At 42.3% G+C, this 21,475-nt stretch overlaps 1 protein-coding gene across 2 annotated transcripts; it reads right to left on the reverse strand.

The window, feature by feature from the left end:
• Positions 1-324: 324 nt before the first annotated feature.
• On the reverse strand, positions 325-20,403 carry ARHGDIB (Rho GDP dissociation inhibitor beta). Of its 2 annotated transcripts, XM_059682284.1 has the most exons (6): positions 20,232-20,391; positions 10,322-10,505; positions 9,567-9,650; positions 7,413-7,489; positions 3,290-3,353; positions 325-1,008 (listed from the first exon to the last, which is right to left on the reverse strand). In XM_059682284.1, exons 2-6 carry the CDS (start codon positions 10,497-10,499, stop codon positions 809-811), a joined length of 603 nt encoding a protein of 200 aa, XP_059538267.1. In that variant the 5' UTR covers positions 10,500-10,505; positions 20,232-20,391; the 3' UTR covers positions 325-808. The 2 variants fall into 2 exon arrangements, with proteins under 2 accessions (XP_059538267.1, XP_059538268.1); XM_059682285.1 differs by lacking the exon at positions 9,567-9,650 and having other exon boundaries at positions 20,232-20,403.
• Positions 20,404-21,475: the final 1,072 nt, after the last annotated feature.

Genomic DNA, 21,475 nt, shown 5'->3' on the forward strand with positions numbered 1-21,475 from the left:
TGGAAAGATCTTAAACAGGAGAGAAACAGTGTCTGATTGGGGCCAAGATGACTGTGGAACTCCAAGAGACCCCATAGGCAGTGGGAGACATAGGTCTCAAGATCAGAAAAAAACTGTCACATGATAATACCATAAAATAAAACAAATTGCGATTTTCTTCTGTTCTTATTTTGAAGGTTCATTGCCCATTGCAGGAACAGGGGACCCAAACTGTTCCCAGGCATGTAAATGTCTCCTCTACTATGTCCTGCCCCACCTCCTCCCAGGAACCATCCAGTTACAATATTTGTTCAAACAAGGAAAGCAAGGAAATGAGAGTCTCAGTCAGGTCATACAATTGCTTTATTCTCACTCTCTTGTGCTGTTTAAGTGTCTCCCAGGAAAGAAGAACCCACGTGGCAGGGAATGTGGCTAGGGACGTTCACTGAGCCAGCAGCAACCACAGAACAATCCAGGGGTGGGAATGAGCACTGGAACCCAAGGCAGAAGGGTTGTTAGTGATTCCTGGCCTCTCACTCCTCAAGTGGGAATAAGAGAAGACATATTTCATGACTGTGCATTGAGGAACAGAACTTTGAAGATCTGGCCTTGATGGAGGATCAGAGTGGGCAGGACTGAAGCCTGGGTTTTACGCGTCCAGTGTTAAGGATCACTCCAAGAGAGAGAGCGGGAGAAGATGCGTCAACAAGAGGATGTGAGGGGTGTTGGGGAAGGGGCCCAGCTGTGATGAGGGGGAGGACAGGGCGATGAACACGATGTGGAGGGTTCTTCCAGGGGGCAGGGCAGGGACAGGGATGGGCAGATGTGCTCATTCTGTCCACTCCTTCTTAATGGACAGGTTCCACTCCCAGGTGAGGTGGTCGTGCTTGTCGTCATCGGTGAAGAAGGACTTGTTGTGGTAGGTGCCTCGGGCCAGCATGCCTTTGGGAGCCTCCTCAATCGGAGTCAGGAACTCATACTCTTCTGGCCGAGGCCCGTAGCTGCCGACCATAAATGTGGCTTTATCCACTGGGAAGAAAGGGAAGTTCGTTAGGGCAAGTGCCTGAGAGAGAAAAACAAACACTGCGGACTGGAGAACTTGGAGCACTGCTTACAGGGATCAAAGCCAAGAGCAATGGTGTCCAAGCCTGGCTACACATCAGGTTTACCTAGGCACCATTTTTGTTTTTTTTCTTAAAAAAATATTTTTTATTTGAGTGCCTTTTAATACTACAGTTTCCTTTGACCCAAAGACTATGGTTCAATAACCTGCTGTGGGTCCCTAGAATCAGTGTTTTTAAAAAATAGCTGATTCTGAGTATCAGAAAAATTGCGGGATCAGTGCCCTAAATCAATGGAGATGAAGAATGTTTTTAGGGAGATGTAGCAGATTATACCATAAAAAAGTCCCAGGTAGTCAAAAGGTATAAAATTCCACTTATGAGGTAAGGAAGTCCTGGGAATGTAATGTACAGCATGGTGACTATAGTTAATAATATCATACTGTATGTTTGAAAGTTGCTAAGAGAATAGATCTTAAGATCTCATCACAAGAAAAAAATTGTTACTTTGTGTGTTGATGGATGTTAACTAAACTTATTATGGTAATTCATTTTATAATATATACATATATCAAGTCATGTTGCACAACTATAACTAATGTTATATGTCAATTATATCTCAACCAAAAAAATTCAAACTAGTTGAGACCTGAGTTCTTTTCTAAGTCATAATATTTTGGACCTCCATTTCTTTTTTATATAATGAACTTCAAGGATCTTTTATCTACAGATGGTCATTTAATAAACACACCAATTGGGGCAGATAAGGTAACAGCTGGTGACCAGAATGAACAGAAATCATGGATAGAATAATTTGAATGCAAGGGGAAAATCAATAATTTGATTTAAAAAAGTAAGAACTGGTTTTCTTATCCATTTAGGTACCCTATGTCTTTTGATTGGAGCATTTAATCCATTTACATTTAAGGTTATTATTGATAGGTATTTATTTATTACCATTTTTATTCTTTATGCTTATCACAGCAGCCCCTTTAACATTTCTTGAATGGGAGGAAATAGAGGGGGGTCAATGGAGGGAAAAAAGGGGACATCTGTAATGCTTTCAACAATAAAGATACATTTTTTAAAAAGTAAGAATTGGGACAAATGGTGCAAATAGCTAACCAACATTATTAATAGGTGAATAACTGGAATGTATATTAAGAATCAGTAGGGAATTAGAAAATGTAAATACAGGTAGGTAGGTAGGTAGGCAGGCAACGTTTAGTTAGCTGTTAAGTGTTGTGAATAAAGGAACAGCTACAGACACATCCTAGCCCTCTCCCCTCAGTGAGGCAACATAGTCTCCATGCCCAAAAGAAAATGAGAAACTGAACTCTATTTTACATGAGACTAGGTATGGAAAGACCAATTAAAATCTTTCAGGTCAACAATCTTCTGTGGGATCTGAGTAACGGAGTGTTTCTCTATGCAAATTTATCAGACAATTCCTCCCTCTCTCTTGTTTATGGACTTGGTGGAATGGATGCATTACTGTTTCACACCTCTGTGGGAAGAGAGCCCCTAGAGTAGAAAAGGACTGTCAGTGTGCTCCCATCAGGTTTTCACTCTTCATTTCCCCCTGCCCATACTCATGGGAGAGACCTGAGGGCAGGTTCCCAAGGCATGTACAGTTTAGGTACAACTTGTCAAGAATGGCTGCCAATTAAGTAATGCTATATTAGTTGTTTCGATTAGACAGCTTTTCTCAATCCCAGAAAAAAAAATTTTTCGTTCTTTGTTTAGGAAATTAAGCACTGCCCTCCTCCCTCCCCCAACCTCATCCCTCTACCACTCCACCAACTCTCATTCCCATTAAACACAAAATGCCAGTGGATAGGTCTTTGCGTCTTCCTGTTTTGTATTTCTCTGACACTCAGGTTTTATACCTGTGAACTGCTTTATTTATTTATTTGTTTATTTATTTTTTACTTTTGAGAGTACTTTTATGTACTTTATTTTATTCAATCTTATCTTGGTTACTCTTTTCATTTATGAGCAATAAAGTTGAATTCCAGAAGCTGAACGCCGAAGGTGAGTGGCTGACTCATCTAAACTATGTCTCCTGAAGGTAGGTCTTGCCATTAACATCTAGGTCAAAGGTATATGTGTGCCTTTGCCTAGGGTGAGAGTCCACAGCTTTTTATCAGATTCTGAAATGAGTCCATGCCTAAAACTTGCTAATAACCAGAACTTTAAGTATCAGTGAGAAGCAGATTTGGGGACAGTGTAAAGTATAGGTCACTTACCTTTCACCCCAGTCCGGTAGGTGTGCTGAACATATTTCAGGCCTGACACAATATCTCTGTTCACCTGTAGGTGGGAAGGACCCAAGCAATTCAGATTAAAGGGCCTCTTTCATTTTTCCTCATTATCTAGCCTGATCCTACCTAGCTGTCTTCTCTGAGCATAAGAAGACTGAAGATTGAGTTCAGAGTAAGGGTTATTATTATCATTTAGTGTAGTGATAGCGAACCTATGACACGCAAACTCATTTTTTTGGTTGATTTTTCTTTGTTAAATGGCATTTAAATATATAAAATAAATATCAAAAATATAAGTCTTTGTTTTACTATGGTTACAAATATCAAAACATTTCTATATGTGACACGGCACCAGAGTTAAGTTAGGGTTTTTCAAAATGCTGACACACCGAGCTCAAAAGGTTCGCCATCACTGATTTAGTGTGATGGTGTGGCAGAGTTGAAGAGAGGCGTTCACAAGACTCAATGTTGCCAATCTGGTTTTAATCACTGAAGACTGTGATTTTGGGGTTTGTGAAGGGGAGTGGTTAATTAAAACACCGCCTCAATATTCTTCATTACACTTCTCCCTCAGTGGCCCAAAGAATGGGCTTGAGCTCCCTCTCCCTGATTCTACTAGCCGGAAGAACGTCCTCGTCTTAGGAAAGGTTACAATGCTACCAATGGAAAATATTGTGTAAATATCTGAAAATCCCAACCTGAGAAATGATCCACTTAGCCCATGAAAACCAAACAACAAGGAGAAAAGCTGTAATGGAAAGTCAAGCCCAGGGGGTGGTTGTTCCTGTAATGTAGGTATAACTCGAGGTCTCGAGCTGAAAAGATGGGCCACAGAAAAGCATCCTCCCTATAGATAAATAATGGGTAAAAGCCACTGGTGTCTGGCAAGTATTTTGGATGTCTGTCATTTTCAGACGTTGTCTGAGGTGGTGATACTTTCCCAAGCCTTTCAAAGAAAATTCACTAAGGCAGAATGAAAATATAAACAGTCCAGGTACTTTGTTTTTCCATTAGTCATTTTACCTCGGACTGAACTGGGTTGTCTCTTAATTTTATATGGTGCTAATGTTTATACAAACAAATTAAATTGGTCATTGAGTCATTGGCTGGAAGGCTTGGTTAATTGTTCATCGATATGAAGAATGTAAGCATCTTTGAATAATTTCTCCCCACCAATAACTATGGCTCCCTTTTTGTTTTGGACAGAATAATGAAATCAATCTTGCAAGGCTTCATTGTTTTTAATGAGGTAGCATTGCAGTGAATGCTGCCAGCTTAGGTTCTAGACCAGTGATGGCGAACCTTTTGAGCTCGGCATGTCAGCATTTTGAAAAACCCTAACTTAACTCTGGTGCCATGTCACATATAGAAATGTTTTGATATTTGTAACCATAGTAAAACAAAGACTTATATTTTTGATATTTATTTTATATATTTAAATGCCATTTAACAAAGAAAAATCAATCAAAACAATGAGTTCGCGTGTCACCTCTGACACACGTGTCATAGGTTTGCCATCACTGTTCTAGACTGTCACTCAGTAAAATCTGTCGTATAAATCTATCAAAAGCAGATAAAATGAAAACATGCTGAAGAAATTGTGATATAACAAAACCCAACCTTTCTAATGACTCTGACTCCCCCATGTGGCTCATAGGAATAGGGAAAATGAATGGATCTTTCTAGAAGCCTCTAAGCTGGTCCCTTAGGCCCCATGGGAAATTGGTCTGATGGAAATAAGACCTAAAATCAGGAATGATGGTGGCAAAGGAATAAGGACTTCAAAACAAAGAGTTTCATATTTTTCTACTGCTTCATAAAATGTCCATTTTAATGTTTGATATGGATAAAAAATATGAATATTCCTGGTATTCTCTTCTTCTGCCTGGACCCCCTTCCCCATGTCTCTCCACACCAGGAAGAAGAAGCCTTCGGGATGAGAATGGAAGTGAGAGCTGTGGAAGTCAGACACACTATCATTTCCTTAAGAGACAGAAGAAAGAAAAGCAGAAACTAAAAGAACCATAACAGGCCAAATTTTGGAAGAGTGTTGTAAAATTTGGGGGAAGAAAGAGAACACCGAGAGCAACTAAGAGACATAAAAAAGGAGGGTTTCAGGATATGTTGCTGGTGTTATACATGCAAACTTTGTTGGACAGTTTTCAAGAGACATCAGCATAGAATTAAATTGCTTTTTATTTTTAATTAATTTATTTTTTATTTGTTTGTTAATCCTCACCTGAGGATAATTTTTTCCATTGATTTTTAGAAAGAATGGAAGGGAGAGGGACAGACAGAGAGAACATCAATGTGAGAGAAACACATGGATTGGTTGACTACTGCACGAGCCCCAACCAGGGCCAGGGCAGGGGAGGAGCCTGCAACCAGAATCGAACCCAGGACCCTTTGGTCCACAGGCCAACACTCTATTCACTGAGCCAAACCAGCTAGGGCTTAAATTGCTTTTCAATTATTTTTCATTTTGAACTGGTGTTCCTTATAACTGGAGCTCCATGCTGGAATGGCCCCAGGGTGGTTTAACTTCATGAGGGTTACTTCTAGAGACAAGGCCATACCCCTGAGGTGGATGGGAGTTGAGACTCCCCTTTTGTGTCCTCCTCCTCCATCACCTTAATGTGTAGCCCTGACTGCTGAGGCCCCCACCACCGGTTTCCCCCTTGGTCTCCCCACAGAGCAGAAGTGCATGTTCCACACCTTTCTTTCTCATCTCATTCACATCACCATTTACCTGTCATGATTCATTTCATGTGGTAAAAACTGGCTTACTAAATTGGCAGATTAAGGCAGTAGTGTTAATGATTAAAAATTGGATTGCCCAGTCATTGTTGCTCAGTGGTTGAGCATCGACCTATGAACCAGGAGATCACAGTTCAATTCCAAGTCAGGGTTCATGCCCGGGTTGCAGGCTTGATCCCCAGTGTGGGGCGTGCAGGAGGCAGCCGATCAATGGTTCTCTCATCATTGATATTTCTATCTCTCTCTCCCTCTCCCTCTCCCTCTCCCTCTCCCTCTCCCTCTCCCTCTCCTGTCCTCTCTGAAATCAATTTAAAATATATATTTTTTTAAAAAAATTGGACTACTGTGTAACCTATTTTAGGCACATTGAGATACAATGCCTTACCAAACTCTCAGGTGCGTTAGTAATAAATAGTACCACAGGAAACCAGGGAGTGAACCGTAGCTCAGTGCCTATTATAGAGTAGGCATTAACAAATATTTTCAGAATGAAACTATTTTGAGGCATATTTGTATGTGGTGGAGAGTGATTGTTCATGGGGCCCAAGTTACACCCTGCACCCAGGAGGAAGAAGGGCCTGGTGTGCAAATAAAGAAGGAGGTGGGGCTTTCCTTGGTGGAGCCCAGGCCCTGGAGAGTATGACTGGGTGAGAATGAGGGCAACCAAGGGAAATAGAAGCAATTGAGGGCAAACAATGACTTTCTGGCTTATTTGTTTCCAAAGTCAAGGTTTTTTTCTCCTTGATTTGGCTGCTCCCTGGGACATGTACCTATTCATTATATGTCAGTTTATCTCCTATTTAGTTTTGTGCTTATCTGCTCCATAACCAAATTGTAGTTTCCAGTTACTTATCAGGGCCCATGTTCCCTGGCTTTATATAATTATTGAGCAATTAGAGCTGTTCTATTTTCTTTTCCTATTAATTAATTAATTCACCTATCTCTCAATAAATATTCACTAAATATCTACCATTTACAAAGTTTTGTGTAAATGGTTGGAAAGAAGGGCTATAAACTCTTCCTATCTCAAGGTGCTCAGGCGGTGTAGGGGAGAACTGACATACTCGGCACAATACAAAGCAGTGTGTGCCTTATGGGTGGGAGTATCAGGAGTTCACAGAGAGAACTCCTGACAGTGATCAATGAAGGAGATTCTGGGTGGGAAAAGGCAGGAGGAAAGGTGGGTCTCAATGGGTGGAGCCCAGAGTTGGGGAGAAGAAAATCTACCTCCAGGGGGAAAAAAGAAAACACAAAGTTGGCCAACATGATAATGCAAGAAATTTGATTTTTTTCTTTCTTTGATTATAGGGAGGATTTAAACTTTGTCAAACATGTAGGGCAAGATACTTACTTTGAAGCATATTTTCACTCTGTATTCAACACCTTCCTTTAGCACAAAAGTTTCTTTTTTGAGGGCTTGGAGGTCCCCTGTAGAAGTGGATTTAGAAAGAGTTTATTCTCCTCAGAAGGAGGTACAAAAGTTGATGAAGTTCAAGCTCCAGAGCTATTTGCTGGGCCCATCAGAGCATCATGGTCTATTTGGTCCGCAACTCTAAGGATATTTGAGTTTAGTGGCTGTGCAAACACACACTTGAAATGCCTGAAATCTTACAGGCAGATATGAAAGAAATGACAACCCTGAGAAGATACAAAGCATTACCAGTAATGAGTTATGTACAAAAATGTCTTTTCTAGTTGTTCAATAATAGAAAACAAGTTTTAATCAACCACCCTAGAGGACAGACTGGACTATCTCTCTAGTCTCTCTATTGAACATGACACTGCATACACGTGACCAAACAAACAAAAAAAAAACACGATGAAAGAATTAAAGAATATACCCCTACACCTCAAATAAAGAAATACAGGAAAAGTATTGTATAAGAATACCAGCTACTTATATTTTTTTAGATTTGGTCATGTTTGTGGCATTTTCTAGCTTTTAAAAATGTGCTTGTTTTGACTTCTTTCTATCATTCCAAATACATGTTTGCTTTTGTACTTAATTTTGCATTTGCAGTTGCAATTTCATGTTAGTTGTCCTAAGGAGATCACTTAAGTCATAAAAGCTTCGGGTTCCATAAAACTGGGATCTGCCCTTAATCCCTGCACCCTGGTCAGAAGATAATCATTGTCTGTACTTCTCCCGATGTGGACCTGTATCCTTGGACACTGAGGAGTGAACGTGTGTGTGTTTTGCACTGCTCTGTGCACATGCTTCATGCACAGGCTGGTACCACCACCCTATATATATCTGCGATTCACCTCAGTAGCTTCTTGGTAACAGAAAACCAAATTTGGGTTTCCTGGTGCTGGGAAAAGGGACAGGGACCAACTCTTCCCTATAATAACATCAAGCAAGACCTTAAAAAAAAAAAGAACAAGTTTCCTTCACACTCATTGAGGCCTTATCTTACAAAATGAATGTTGTATCTGGTCACATTACACAATTGCACACAGGAAGAGGCCCGAGTCCGAGAGAAAGAGAGAGAGAGAGAGAGAGAGAGAGAGAGAGAGAGAGAGAGAGAACGCAAGTGTCTCTCCTGGAGAGATGCTAGACCGTGGGGGTAGTTGAATTTGTGTGTCTGCTCTAACGATTTCGGTTGAAGAGGAAGTATCTTCTCAGCCTCTGATTTCCTCTCTCTGACAAGCCCATATAAGGCAAAGAGTGGGTATGTTCTGTGAGAGGGGAACTGCTTTGCTGCTAAGCCTCTCTGTTCCAGAGCCATGCATTGCTCTGTCTCAAGGGTTCACGTTTTAAATCTGGTGATACTTTTTTTCTTTTCCTTAAAGACCTGCCTTTACTTGTCCAACCTCCTAGCTCTGTGGCCCTTTCCTTATTTCTCTCAGATCCCCACTTCCCGCCCCCCTTCCCCCCACCTAATACCCGCCTTCCCAGCCTCTCCTGTGCTCAAGACTTAAGTCTCAGGAAAGGCCTTGACCCTGGTTTACAGTAAAGTGAAAGAAAATAACATCTTAATTTGTACATATTTTTGAGGGGTTGGGGAGTTGCTTATTTAAAAGAATCAGAGCTTTAAGTTAATATATATTTGGCAGTGGAATTCCTAGCATTATTCAGGAGGCCTTAGATTGCTTCTTGCTTTCAGGCTATAATTGCTGCTATAAGATCAATATTGTCTCTGACGTTTAGATTGTGTAAATATTACAATTTCAGAAGCATACAGCTTCTTAATGTGTCCATCTTTTTAGTAATTTCCATAAGAATTCTGCCATCATGTGCAGATAAAAATCTGAAGTAAATCTGATCCAAGTAAATATATCCAGTACCTATGCCTGCACTCTCTTCAATTAGAGACAGAGGTTGGCTGTCACGAAGCATGGTCAATACTGCGTTCCCGAGAGCAGGGGTTTGTGAACTGATCCCAGAACATGTATCTCAGGGGTTCACCTTACAAGTTTCCTTTTTCTGGGATAGGGAACAAAGAGCAAGTTTTTCCAGTGATTTCATCAGCTCCCTTTGAACAGCACAGATGTGTCCACTTACCAGTGAGGTCCATGGTGATTGGTCCTGGAGCACTCTCACAAACCAGGGTAAGGCGGGTGACAGTGACATTGGGGGCTTTGGGGTCTGCAGGATTCAAAAGGAAAGGTAAGTATAGGGAAGAGACATGTATCTGTGTGTGTGTGTGTGTGTGTGTGTGTATGCATTTCAAGTAGGAGAGGAAGAATATAAAAAGAAAGGTGAGAACTTGATCTGAAGTAGAAATAGAAGTGTATATGGTAGGCTTACCATGCTTCATCACAATGGCCTTATAAATTACAGCGATGTTATTCTCTGCTTTGGGCACTTGTAGGTGCTAATTATAAACAGCCAATATTTTCTGAGTGATTGTGGGTGAGGTACTCTGCTAGTTGGACACTGTTCATCCATATCTTTGGGCCATGTCTTAGTCTGCTACAGTGTATGTGGAAGTGATGAATGGTTAGGTAAGGAGTATGAATGAGAATGAGAAGACAGAGAAAACTGTGAGAATGGAGAGAATACAATTCTAAATGGTAAACTGAAATTCTTTCTAAATCCTCCCCATGTGTTATCTTTTCTTGTTTCAATGCTAACTTGCAACTCTTCTCCAAAGAAGACTTAATTATACAGTTCATCACTTTATTCACATGTAGATCGTGATTCATTCATTTAACCCTGGAGGCACTTGGTACGCTTTCCTTTGCCCTGCTGCTGAGTAGCTGAAATGTATGTCTTCTCTGGGACCCTCCACCTGACCCCCAACCCCATACACACACCTACTACCACAGGGCCATCCCCTAGGAGCGTTTTCTTGTACTTAGTTAGACTTTCGTCATCTTTGTCCATCTCCTGCAGCTCTTGTAGGGACTTCTGAGGTGGAGGCTTATAATTGAGCTTCCCGTCCAGGTCATCCTCCTCCTCCTCCAGTTGTGGTTCTGGTGCCTTTTCAGTCATTTTGATCTATTTCAGAGAGAGAGAGAGAGAGAGAATGATAGTCCATTAGCCAAAGTCAGTGGATCTGAACAACATTTGTGAGGGTGCTGTTAGCATTATCTTTGCCCTAATGGACTTCCATAGTTGTGATTTTCCCCTAATTTCACCTCATTATATTTCATGAATTATGAATATAATGCAGTCCAGTCTTTTCCCTGCCACGCCTGAATTTGTTGGTATTATAATGAGTACCCCCTATTCACTGAATTAAACAGACAAAAGAAAAGTTCGTTTGTGAATTATATGCTACAAGTGAAGCAACATAGCACAAGCGGGTCTGAATAATGAGCCAATAGCATCTGTTTGAATAGTTATAGAAATTATCACAGTCCTCCAAATCCAGCTAGCCTTGCTAGTGTCGAAGCTCTCAGCATGAACAATCCTGCATATGATGGTTTCCTGAGACAGGTGGAGAGCTTGCCAAAGGAAGTTGGTTTCTTTCCATTAACTGACTCTTCCCCGAATGCCGGGAGCCGGTCCATCCTTGCTGTTTCAAGGGACCTGGCATATATGGCATACTGTTCTTAATATGTTTGCTCACCTTCTTGGCGCTGTGTTTTAACCAAAGTCACCTCTCCGAGAAAGGTTGAATCCCCAGGTAGGGATTTTCCCCTGAAGTTAGGGAGGGAATAAAACCCCTCAACTAAGTGCCAGGCGGGTAATTAATCCCTTTAACTACGAACAATCATGCTTAAACTACATAATCTTTTCTCCCTGGAATGGAGATAAGAAACGCCCTAACCTTTGTAATAGAGATTGATAGGATTGAATCAACTGGTATAAATACAGTTGTAACAAGACAGAAACACACAGAACTTAGAACAGAATCAAGAAGACAGAGCCTACACGGAGCCTAGAGACAGAAGAACTTCGCTGGAGAGAGCATGCCGGAGGATCCTGGAGAGGGACTGGCCTCGGAGCCTAGAGACAGAGCCTAGCGGGAGAACATGGCAAGGGATCCTGGACTGAACCTGACTACAGAGATTGGCAGGAGAACCTGACTGGAACCTGGACACTGAACCTGACTGGAGAGCCTGGACAGAACCTGGCTGGAGAACCTATCGAGGGAACATGGCTACAGAACCTCTCTGGAGATCCGGGCTAGAGATCCTGGCTAGGTTGCTGATCAACTGAACACTGTCTCCGTGTCATTCCTTCTTCGCCGACTCCGTCCACACCTTTGGGGACCCCTGGACCTGCTGGGGCTGGACCCCGGCACCCGAACTCCTGCAAAACCTCAAAGAGAAATTGTAGGCCCCCCAATGATACCTGCCTGAGGTGTCTGAGTGGTTTCCACTCAACACAGCTAATAATTTCTTGAGCTGGTATTAGGCTCTATGTTTCTCTTGAATATTCAATAACACTTGACTACTTCAGGCATTTTGTAAACATTCATCAGTTGATTTGCTAGGTTCTATATCTAAAGATCTTCGGTTCTTCTGAAATGACACAAAATAGCAAAGGACTCTAAATTTTTCTAGACAAAATTGCAGCTATGACTTTTGTATCCCTCCACTGATCTCCCTTTTCTGGACCCACTTCCCCTTTAGTAACTCCCACCCCTCCCCAGATTTCCAGTAACCTTATGCTCCAAGACCTCTCCTGAGCATACCCTGGAGTCTGTCTTCTTCCATCATCATCTACATTTACTCATTTTGTGTTAAAAAAAAAAAAAGGACAGATCTAATAAAAGTATTCATGCTTAAGTGTTAATGACTGGATAATAGGCTTAAAATTTATTCCTCTTAAGGCAGGTATAGTCAGAGCTTTCAGAGCTGAAATGAACTTTAGAGATGACATATTCCAACCCCTCATTTAATCATTGAGAAAGTTGAATCCAAGAAGGTAAGAGAATTGCCCAAGTTCACATGGGTGGTTGAGATGCAGTGTCCTCATAGAGAGGGAAAAAGTCTGCTGGAAGAATTTCAGGCTCCATGAGGGGCCCAGTGGCTGGAGCTGTTTGGGCAAACAGATCATTTTCTGATTTCTATCAGTTCTACCCTGAGGGTAACTCCTTCTCTGCCTGTGGGTAAAGGTGTCATTGCTCCAAAATGGCGCAAAGTAAGACAATACCTGTCATCTCTCACCCTGAGTGACTCTGCAAACTCCTGTAAGGTGCCCTGACAGTAAAGTTATCTCTGGCCAAAATCAGTTGTGGTTTTTAGTTTCAAGGTCACTATCCTTGGCAACAGAAAGAGAAATAATTTGGAAATAAAGCCCCCCCAAAAAGTAACTTTAAAAGAAAAAAAGAAAGAAAATGGTATCTCTTGGCTCACTGATTCTCTTCCAGTAAAATAACAAGTCAAACACGATCAACTCTGCAAACATTATCGCAATGCCTAGGTCCACTTCCTGTACAGGAAGGAAACCCATAGGCCTGTTCCTATGGCAACTTTTGCCTCAGCTGAAGAGCCAGCACCACTCAAAGCTGAGCTTCTAGAGAACAGCACAATAAACACAGTGACCAACTCAGCTCATGTTCCAAACAACACTTAGGGAAAATGAATGGACTGGTTGGAAAACAATGAAGGATGCAGTGGATAGAGGTTGTAGGTTGTGGATAGTTTAAGGACAACCATTAAGGGGCAGATGAAGAGCAACCCAGAAGAGACCAATCAGATGAGACATGTTCTCTTCTTCTGACCCAGAAGCTTGGCCAGATCCCCACGGTGGTGGTCACATAACAAACCTGTGGATGAAACATCTGCACAAGAGGGCATCTCAGCCCCATGGACAGGCCTTTCTGGAATATGTTGTTTGCTTCTAACAAGTTATCTGCTTGAAGCCTTAACTATTAGACTTCCCACCCAGCCTCTAACTAGCTCAAGGCTATCTCAATAACCTACAGGGAATTGTAATTCTATATCCTAGAATCTCAATTTTGAAATGAGAATATGAGAGACAGTGAGAGGAGCAGAGAGACGGAGACAGAGAAAAATCTGGTCTGGGACAGGAACTGCTAACCTCTAACAGTATGATGATCATTGATAAGTCAATCTATCTGTCATCTAGATCTTGATCTTCTCATTAGTAAATATGAGACTTATATCAGTTCTATAAAAATGAGACACCAATTTATTTAAAGACATAAAAGAGCAGAGGATAATGTGGGGTTACTGTTTGATTTGTTGTAGTCAAAAGTAGGACATTCAGGACCACCCCAAAAAGAATTTGGTTTAATTATATAGCATAGGAAAAAGAGACAATCCAAAACCAGCTCTCTCTGGTAAGCTGATTAGAAAAAGATGAAAATATCTTACTATAGCAAATAACAAACTGGAGAAGTCGTTCTCAGGAAAAGCCCCTTTGAAGCAAAATTAAAGTCAGAAAAAAATTGGTGAGCACCTACTGTTTGCAAGACACTGTTTTAGCACATACCAATGCTGAAGTTACTCTTCAAAGTGAAGAAGGAGCCCTAGCCAGTTTGCTCAATGGTTAGAGCCTTGGCCTGTGGACTAAATGGTCCCAGGTTCAATTCCGGTCAAGGGCACACTTGATCCCCAGTAGAGGACATGCAGGAGGCAGCCAATCAATTATTGTCTTTCATCATTAATGTTTCTATCTTTCTCTCCCTCTCTCTTCTGCTCTGAAATCAATAAAAACATATTTAAAACAAAGAGACAAACGAAGTGGAGAAGGGATTGGAGGATGAACAATCTAATCATACTAAAAAAGGCCCAGCTGGTTTGATTGATTTTTGGAGATTGCAGATCTCTTTAAACATATAATAAAAGTCATGGTCCTCATAAAAAAGGAAGAAATAAACCAATGAAATTGCGCATGCAATCCAGGGGTTCATGGACCCCCGAGGTACTTCATAGACTTCACTGGAGTCCAAGGTTAGGAACATGACCTTGAAACTGTAACTTTTGGAAATATGAAACAAAGAGTTCCTTCTCTCTCAGACCTGGTAGATCAAAGACACAACTTGGCTTCAAGCTAAGGATCAAGTTCATGAACACAAAACGTTGGGTGTATAGAAGCAGGGAGAGATATCGGGAAGCCTCTTCATCTGAGGGAACATGACTGCAAAGCCTGGACTGAGAGCAAAGGTGCCCAGGGAGCAGGTCTTCAGCAGAAGAGTCCTGTGGTCCATCTACTTGATTTTGGATTCTGATCTCTTCACTGAATTAAGCCTTATCAGGCATGGGTTTGGGTTCTGGCTTTGCTGCTAACTAGCTGTGACCCCACCGAGCAAATGTTCCAACCACTATGGATCTCTTTCCTCATCTTGGGAGGTGAGGGGTGAGAGCAGACCATCTCTCGGTGCTTTCCTTTTCTAAGGCCTCTATCTACATGTTTCTACTGACTTGAAGTCAGTGAGGCTGGCATTCAGTTACCTTATTTCTGTTACTGAGTATTTAAGAGACTACATCTCTGTGTTGTATTTCAAATTTCTGTGAATTCCCCAAAGGTGCTACATTTTAAATTTCGCAGTTTATCTCTGGGGAAACTTGGATTCTCCCAAACTATATAAACCATAAGTGGTTTATATAGTTTGCTGACCATTTCCCAAACTATGTATTTGTGTATATTTAGCCACAAATGTCAGTTTTCTTTCGAGTGCTTATTAAAGTTAAATCAAAATTTGATGGAAATTCTATAGACCATTTTCTAATCTCATCATCTAAAGAATAATTGGCCGAAACCGGTTTGGCTCAGTGGATAGAGTGTTGGCCTGCGGACTGAAAGGTCCCGGGTTCGATTCCGGCCAAGGGCATGTACCTGGGTTGCGGGCACATCCCCAGTGGGAGATGTGCAGGAGGCAGCTGATGGATGTTTCTAACTCTCTATCTCTCTCCCTTCCTCTCTGTAAAAAATCAATAAAATATATTTAAAAAAAAAAGAATAATTGAATTTATTGGTGATGATCATTATCATAACTATCTTACAGTGGTAAATGCTTTCATGAGGTTTACCTCACCTCACGTAGTGCTCACTACAGATCAGGAAACCCCTCTACGGATTCAGGTACACAACGTGCCCAAGAAGACATATTGTGTAAGGGGCAGAGTGTGGGTTGTCTGACCTTTAGCTACTTTGCTCTGTTGCTTCCGTCATCTTTATTAAGGAGTAACAATAAAATTATAAAGCACGTCAGTCATTTTGGGAATCCATCCGGGGTGCACAGGCAGAGGTAAATGCTTCTTTGCACCACTCTGCAGGGATGGCTTTCACAAAGCAAGGAAGTGGCACATACGGAAGGTTTCGGTGCAACTCTGCCCCGTGTCACCTTGCGCAAGCCTCTGAACCCCTCTGAGCTCCGGGTTCATCCTCTGCAAAATGAAATCTTTGCACTAGAAGGTCTCAGAGGCCCCTTCTTAGTCCAGTGATTCGAATGCTCCCTAATGTAAAGAAGTCTATGAAATGAGAAAGAAAAAGAGGAAGTGGAGGTGGGGTGGGGGAGCACCCAGCAGAACATCTGGCCGGGCTTTTCACACCTTTCAGCTTGCCCACTGTTCCACAAAGAGCAGGGTTTTGCTTGCTTGTTTCATTGATGTTGTCTTTGACTTTGGTTCTTTACACAGAAAAGTGAAATGGAGAATTAACAATGATATATATTTAACGAGGTTAAGGTGGACTGTGTCACATTATGGCTTTTTAAATGTGCTTACTGTTTGAGCCATCTCTATTTTCTACATTTGGTATAATTAATCCTATACACTGATGAGTTTTCACAGTGGAAACTTGACACCTCCGGGCCTGCTATTCAGTGAAACAATGACAAGGATTAGATGTGGTGAGGTGGAGACTTAATCATTTCCTCCTCAATTAAAACACCTAATTAAATTAAGATGGTTACTCATGGCATGTGTATGACACAGCACAAATCGATGTTTTCACTTGCAGATTCAGTGGAATTTTCAAGGTACTGAAAGTGAAATATACTTACGAACTGGCAACAATCTCAGGATAGAGCACACTATCTGGTTCATTAATGCAGTTCCAAATAATATGAGGGCAAGGAAAGGTGAAACTCTCTGAGTTTAGAGGAAACAAATCACCTGGTAAATTCAGAAAAAGGTAAGTTTCATGTCTCCTGGAGCATGGACTTTGAGTCTGATGGGTCAGAGATTCAAACTTTGGTTTGCTCTTGAGTTAGTATAAAATTTAAGCAAGTTATTAACCTCATTGAGCCCAGGTTTTGCCATCAGTAAATGGGAGTACTCATCTTTCTTTATGGGGTGGAAGAGTAGGAGAAAATATATGAAAAGTTCTAGGACAATACTGACCAATAGGAGATGTCCAATAACTATCCATTCCCTTCCTCTCCTCCCTTCCCTGCAATGCTGTCTGTTTTGTTGCTCAGCTCCGATGAAGAGGTACCTGACTGCCCAGGCACCAAATGCTTTCCCTTCTATCTGCAGTGTTGACCCTGTCCACTCCTTCCTCCTTAAAAATAGATTTTGTTTCTTTGAGGAGTACAGAAGAGACATGAAGTCCTGGGAATTACAAAGATTGTTTATTAACGGAATCAACCTTAACATGGGACTGTCACTATTTTATTTCTTTAAAAAAGCTTCCACATGAACAATTTAATTTTAGATTCTATTTTTTGCTCCCTATCATAATTGAAGCCAGAGGTCACTCTGCAAGGATGAGAAAGGCACAGCTAATGGAGAGAATTCCCTCTGACTCTGGAGCAAAACACTGTGGGGACTTGACTCGTGTCCCAAAGTTGCCAGATTGTGCATCTAGAAGCACAGACCACAGATATTAGATAAAAGAGGTAGAGACAAGGAGGTGGGGGAGAAATGTGGAAGTACCAGACAGGGGATTTCCATCGGAGAAGGACCTAGGGAAGTAAGCATCAGCATTCTCCAATCCCCCTCCCCACCTCCCACCCCCATCATCTCTACTCCCTGATGACTGGATGACTGATTCAGCCCTACTTTCCCCATATCTGGGGATGCAGCTCTGGAGCAGGGCGCGGAGGGTCAGGCCACCTCTGAAGGACTGCCAACATTTAAGAGCCAGTCAGGGATTTGGTCTGCTTTGCTGCCTGCTTGGTGATTGGGCTTATTCAGGACATCCGAGTCTACCCTTGGGACCTCAGAGTTTCTGCGCTTTGGAGTCCTCCCTGGAGTCTCCGTATTCCCTAGTGACATGGAGGAACCGCTGCTTTCTGGGGTCCTCAGGGCTGCTCTCTACCATCTCAGCTCCAGGAAGAACATCTGAAACTGCAAAGCTGTGTGAAAAGAACCAATCCAGCGCCTGAGAGGACAAGGCCTGGTTAGATACAACGAACACTACCATCAATCCCGAGGAGGGTCCAAATTACTGGAAGCAGAATTCTTTAACATTTCCTTTGGTGGGGGAAACAGTACATTATTTCTTGTCCGTGCGTTCATAGCAATATATACTCTTCTGACCCAGATTCATATGCAAAAGGAGGGAGAACTGAATCCTCCTTAAACTTTTCTCCGTGTCTACCGTGTGAAGTCACTGTGCTAGGCATTTTCACAGATATTTATTTTAAGTAATCTTTAAAGAAAATTGCATTAAGGAAGCCATTATTAGGCAAAAGACTATACTGTAGTATCTCAACACATTTACCGTTTTAAATGAAGCATGAAAAAGTAGACAGAAGTAAAGCCTTTTTTTTTTTTTTTTTAAATGACCACTTGCGCTTAGAATATGTCCCTTTAAGAAAACCCACGTGAATTTTTACCAGCTCTGGCTGTGGAAACCAGAGAGTGGAACACAGCACAGAGCAATCGAGTGCTTATTGAATGAATGGATGTCGAAGTTTTAGTAGCAACAGGAGACCCCTCTCTGGGTTTGCTAGTGTGGACTCCAGTCTAGAATCCTGGGAGGTGATACCACTGACCCAGGAACAGGATGCTCAGAACGTGGGGCTAAAGGAAATTGCTCCCATGGGACATTTCCTCAAATGTCCTTCGGAGACACTGTAGCTGTGCCGCCACCCCCACCCCCTACACATACCAGTACGTGACTTTAGTCGAATCACGAAACACTCCCGAGGCTTGCTGCCCTCCCTGTGTCCAGGATTCAAATGTAAAATTTCTAACGCCAGGCCCGACTCATGGAAGGCACTCCACACAGGTTGGCTCTGTTTCTCAGTGGGCCTGTTTGTTCCTCCCCAGGGCTGCTCTCATCCTGTGAGCTGAAGTTGGGCACTTACTGTGCTCCCACAAACTGGCCCAAATTTTTCTGCCATATTGACTTTGCCCGTCCGAGCTTCCACTGAGAGCAGAACCTTGATGTTGCTCGGAACATGCTTCCCTAAGAGCAAACGCATGCTCCCCCAAACAAGGAAGAGACCAATTTCAGTGCCAGGAAGATGCCAGCCGGGTTTGGCTTGGCTGTGACACGGTCATTTCCCATACATTGGCCTGTGTAGCACGGATGGAGACTGAACCGTCCTCTGAGAATTTCACACATCTCACCAAAGGGTAAGATGATCTCCTTCCTGTGTTTGTGTCATAACTGGATCCGGGAGGGATATTTTCTTGTAAATTGAACAAAGCAAAGCAATGGCAAACAAGAATGATACCTGCCTGTGACTCACCCCTCGATGCCCCTTGCGTGGTCATTCCTGCGGTGAGAACCCAACAGGCTAGCCCTGATTTCAGGGGCTCTTGGGCTCTGTGGGAAGGGGTGACTATAGGGACCCCATGTGAGAACAGCCCGCCTCCCCCACACCTTGAACAGGAGACCAGCTCAGGGTTTATCCGTCCCACCATCCCACAAGTTACCCTACAGCTAGAGTTTAATTACAGGCTCTGTTTAGAAAACATGCCGATGGGGACATCCTTGAGAAAGGAAGCCAGTATTTCAGGTCATGCCTCAAGCACTTCTAATGGCGGCCAAGCTCAGACCAGTTCCTTTTGAAACCCCATGGACCAGGTGTCCTAGCTGGGTCCACTTGGATTTTTCTAGAATCTAGCTCTTACTATTCAATGTTTCTCTCAGATGTAAAGATTTTATTTTTTTATTTTTGGCAACAACAGCAATAACCTTTCGTTCTACCCATTTCACCACAGGAATTTAACAAGAGGTGCTTGGGCGTGGTAGAAATCCTATGTCTGTAGGACCGACGAGTAAATAACTGTGCATTCTATCCACAGTGCTTCCTCCTTATAGTTAGATCCCCTTGTAGGCACTAAGGGAGGCTTTCCCTATGCATTTCTCTTGTATCCCCAGAACATTCTTTAGTGGAAGGCAGTTTAATGTTTGACAGCTTGAGCCACTTTTTCCCCCCTTTTCAACCAGTCTCTTTAAGTCTACTTAAAAACAGGAAACCACACATCTCCACCCCGGCACCACCCCGCCATCCTCCACCACCATCCGTTTCAGTTTGGATCTATAGTCCTTTTGCCTCTGAGCCTGGCCAGATGCCTGCTCCCACCTGGTGGAAACCCCTCCGGACACTCCCCAGGGGTTGTACACGCAGCCCTTGTCCAGGACATTCAGGATTTGGTCTCCTGGGCTGCACGCACTCTCTCCTCCCTCACCGCGCTGTCCTTCCTGAGTCATTGCTACCATTCCTGGCTCTGACTTCCCCTTCTCTGCAGAACTGTTCCAGCAGCCTCCTTAGTACATTCTTATCATAAAGTTTTTTTTAAAGAGGAACTGCCCCCTAAAAAGAGAATACACTGGCAAGGGCTGTAGCCTGTTCTCTGTGCCCACCTGGAGCCCCCCCCCCAACCCCCCAGTATTTCAACTTACATTCAATGTGCTTCACGTCTCTGTCCGGGGTGCCTCTGTCTCTCAACTCTGACTTCTGAGTACTGGCAGTTAGAACAGGAAGGAAGTTACTGAGAAAAAAAAAAAATGTTTTAAACCTACTAGAAGAGGAAACCCTGGGCTGTCTCAAATCCTGTTCTGCACGGCATATCTCTTGATCAGCGAACTCTGAGCAGCATTCTTGTCCCTTAATGGCACATGTGGGAGCATGACCGCCCATGTGAACATGGATATGCATGAATGTTCATGCAAGGGTGTGGAGGCTGCAGCCGGGAGTGCTATGAATAATTGAGCGATGCGGCTACAAATCAAGTCATTTCAGTGCAGGCGCTTACTGAGGCTCCTGGTCTAAAACCAGCAGCAATAATTCCCACAGGCTTCACTCTGTATCACTAACGTCTGTTCCTGCGGGGTCTCTGCCAGCTCCTTTATATCAGCCAGATTTGTTGAGAGTCTGCTGGCAGAGAATGTAGGGTGCTAGGAAGTTATGAACGTTAACTGCATATATTTGGCCCTACATTTTAAAATGTGTCCTCAAACAGATTTTTAGAGGTTTGTTGGACATAGTTTCAAGATGTAGCTCTGTGTTGCAGGGCAACCAAATGTCATTTGTTGTCGTTTTCACTATATTTTTCCTTTAAATAAAAAAATGCTAAAGCACTGCTTTTGATTAAACCTAGGAATGCAGATGACAAAGTAAAGTGAAATGTCTTTAATTCATACTTCTCTAACCCAGAATTTGTGAGAATTTCACAAGTACTAAAATTGACTTTGTACCATATTTGAGGAAATGGTTTGTGAAGTGATTTAAATGGGAAGACGTTGCAGGGGCCATATTTAAACCATGGGAGGGAGCAAGCAGGGTTTAAACACCCAAACCACATTGACTCCACACATTTTCATAGCAGCCACCATTGACAAATTCTTATTCATGCTAATATCTCAGCATTCAGTATTTGCATCGTTTCAATATGTTTAAAGCTGACCAGTTAAGCAGGCATATTTGGAGAGACTGACATTTGTTTTGTTGTCATTTAAATGCATTGCATTTTGTTCACTTGGCTTTATAAATTGTTGCCCCCAGACATACTTTATCTTTAGTCAATGGAACAGAAACAATCAAGGAGAAGGTGGTCATTGGGTGGGAGGAAGGTGATTAATCTATAAAAATATAAAAAGGAAAACAGTATGTAAGTAAAATTAGTAAAAGCATTGAAAAGCAAATA

This window comes from Myotis daubentonii, chromosome 2, assembly GCF_963259705.1.
Source record: "Myotis daubentonii chromosome 2, mMyoDau2.1, whole genome shotgun sequence".
Taxonomy (NCBI): Eukaryota; Metazoa; Chordata; class Mammalia; order Chiroptera; family Vespertilionidae; genus Myotis; species Myotis daubentonii.

What these genes read in the sequence shown, in the direction of transcription:
- ARHGDIB (XM_059682284.1), bottom strand. Translation starts at nt 10,499, where the DNA reads ATGACTGAAAAGGCACCAGAACCACAACTGGAGGAGGAGGAGGATGAC. An exon ending in GGATGGCCCTGTGGTAGTAG is followed by an intron (nt 9,651 to 10,321) that starts GTGTGTGTATGG and finishes TGAATCCTGCAG; the next exon opens with ACCCCAAAGCCCCCAATGTC. An exon ending in AATCACCATGGACCTCACTG is followed by an intron (nt 7,490 to 9,566) that starts GTAAGTGGACAC and finishes CCACTTCTACAG; the next exon opens with GGGACCTCCAAGCCCTCAAA.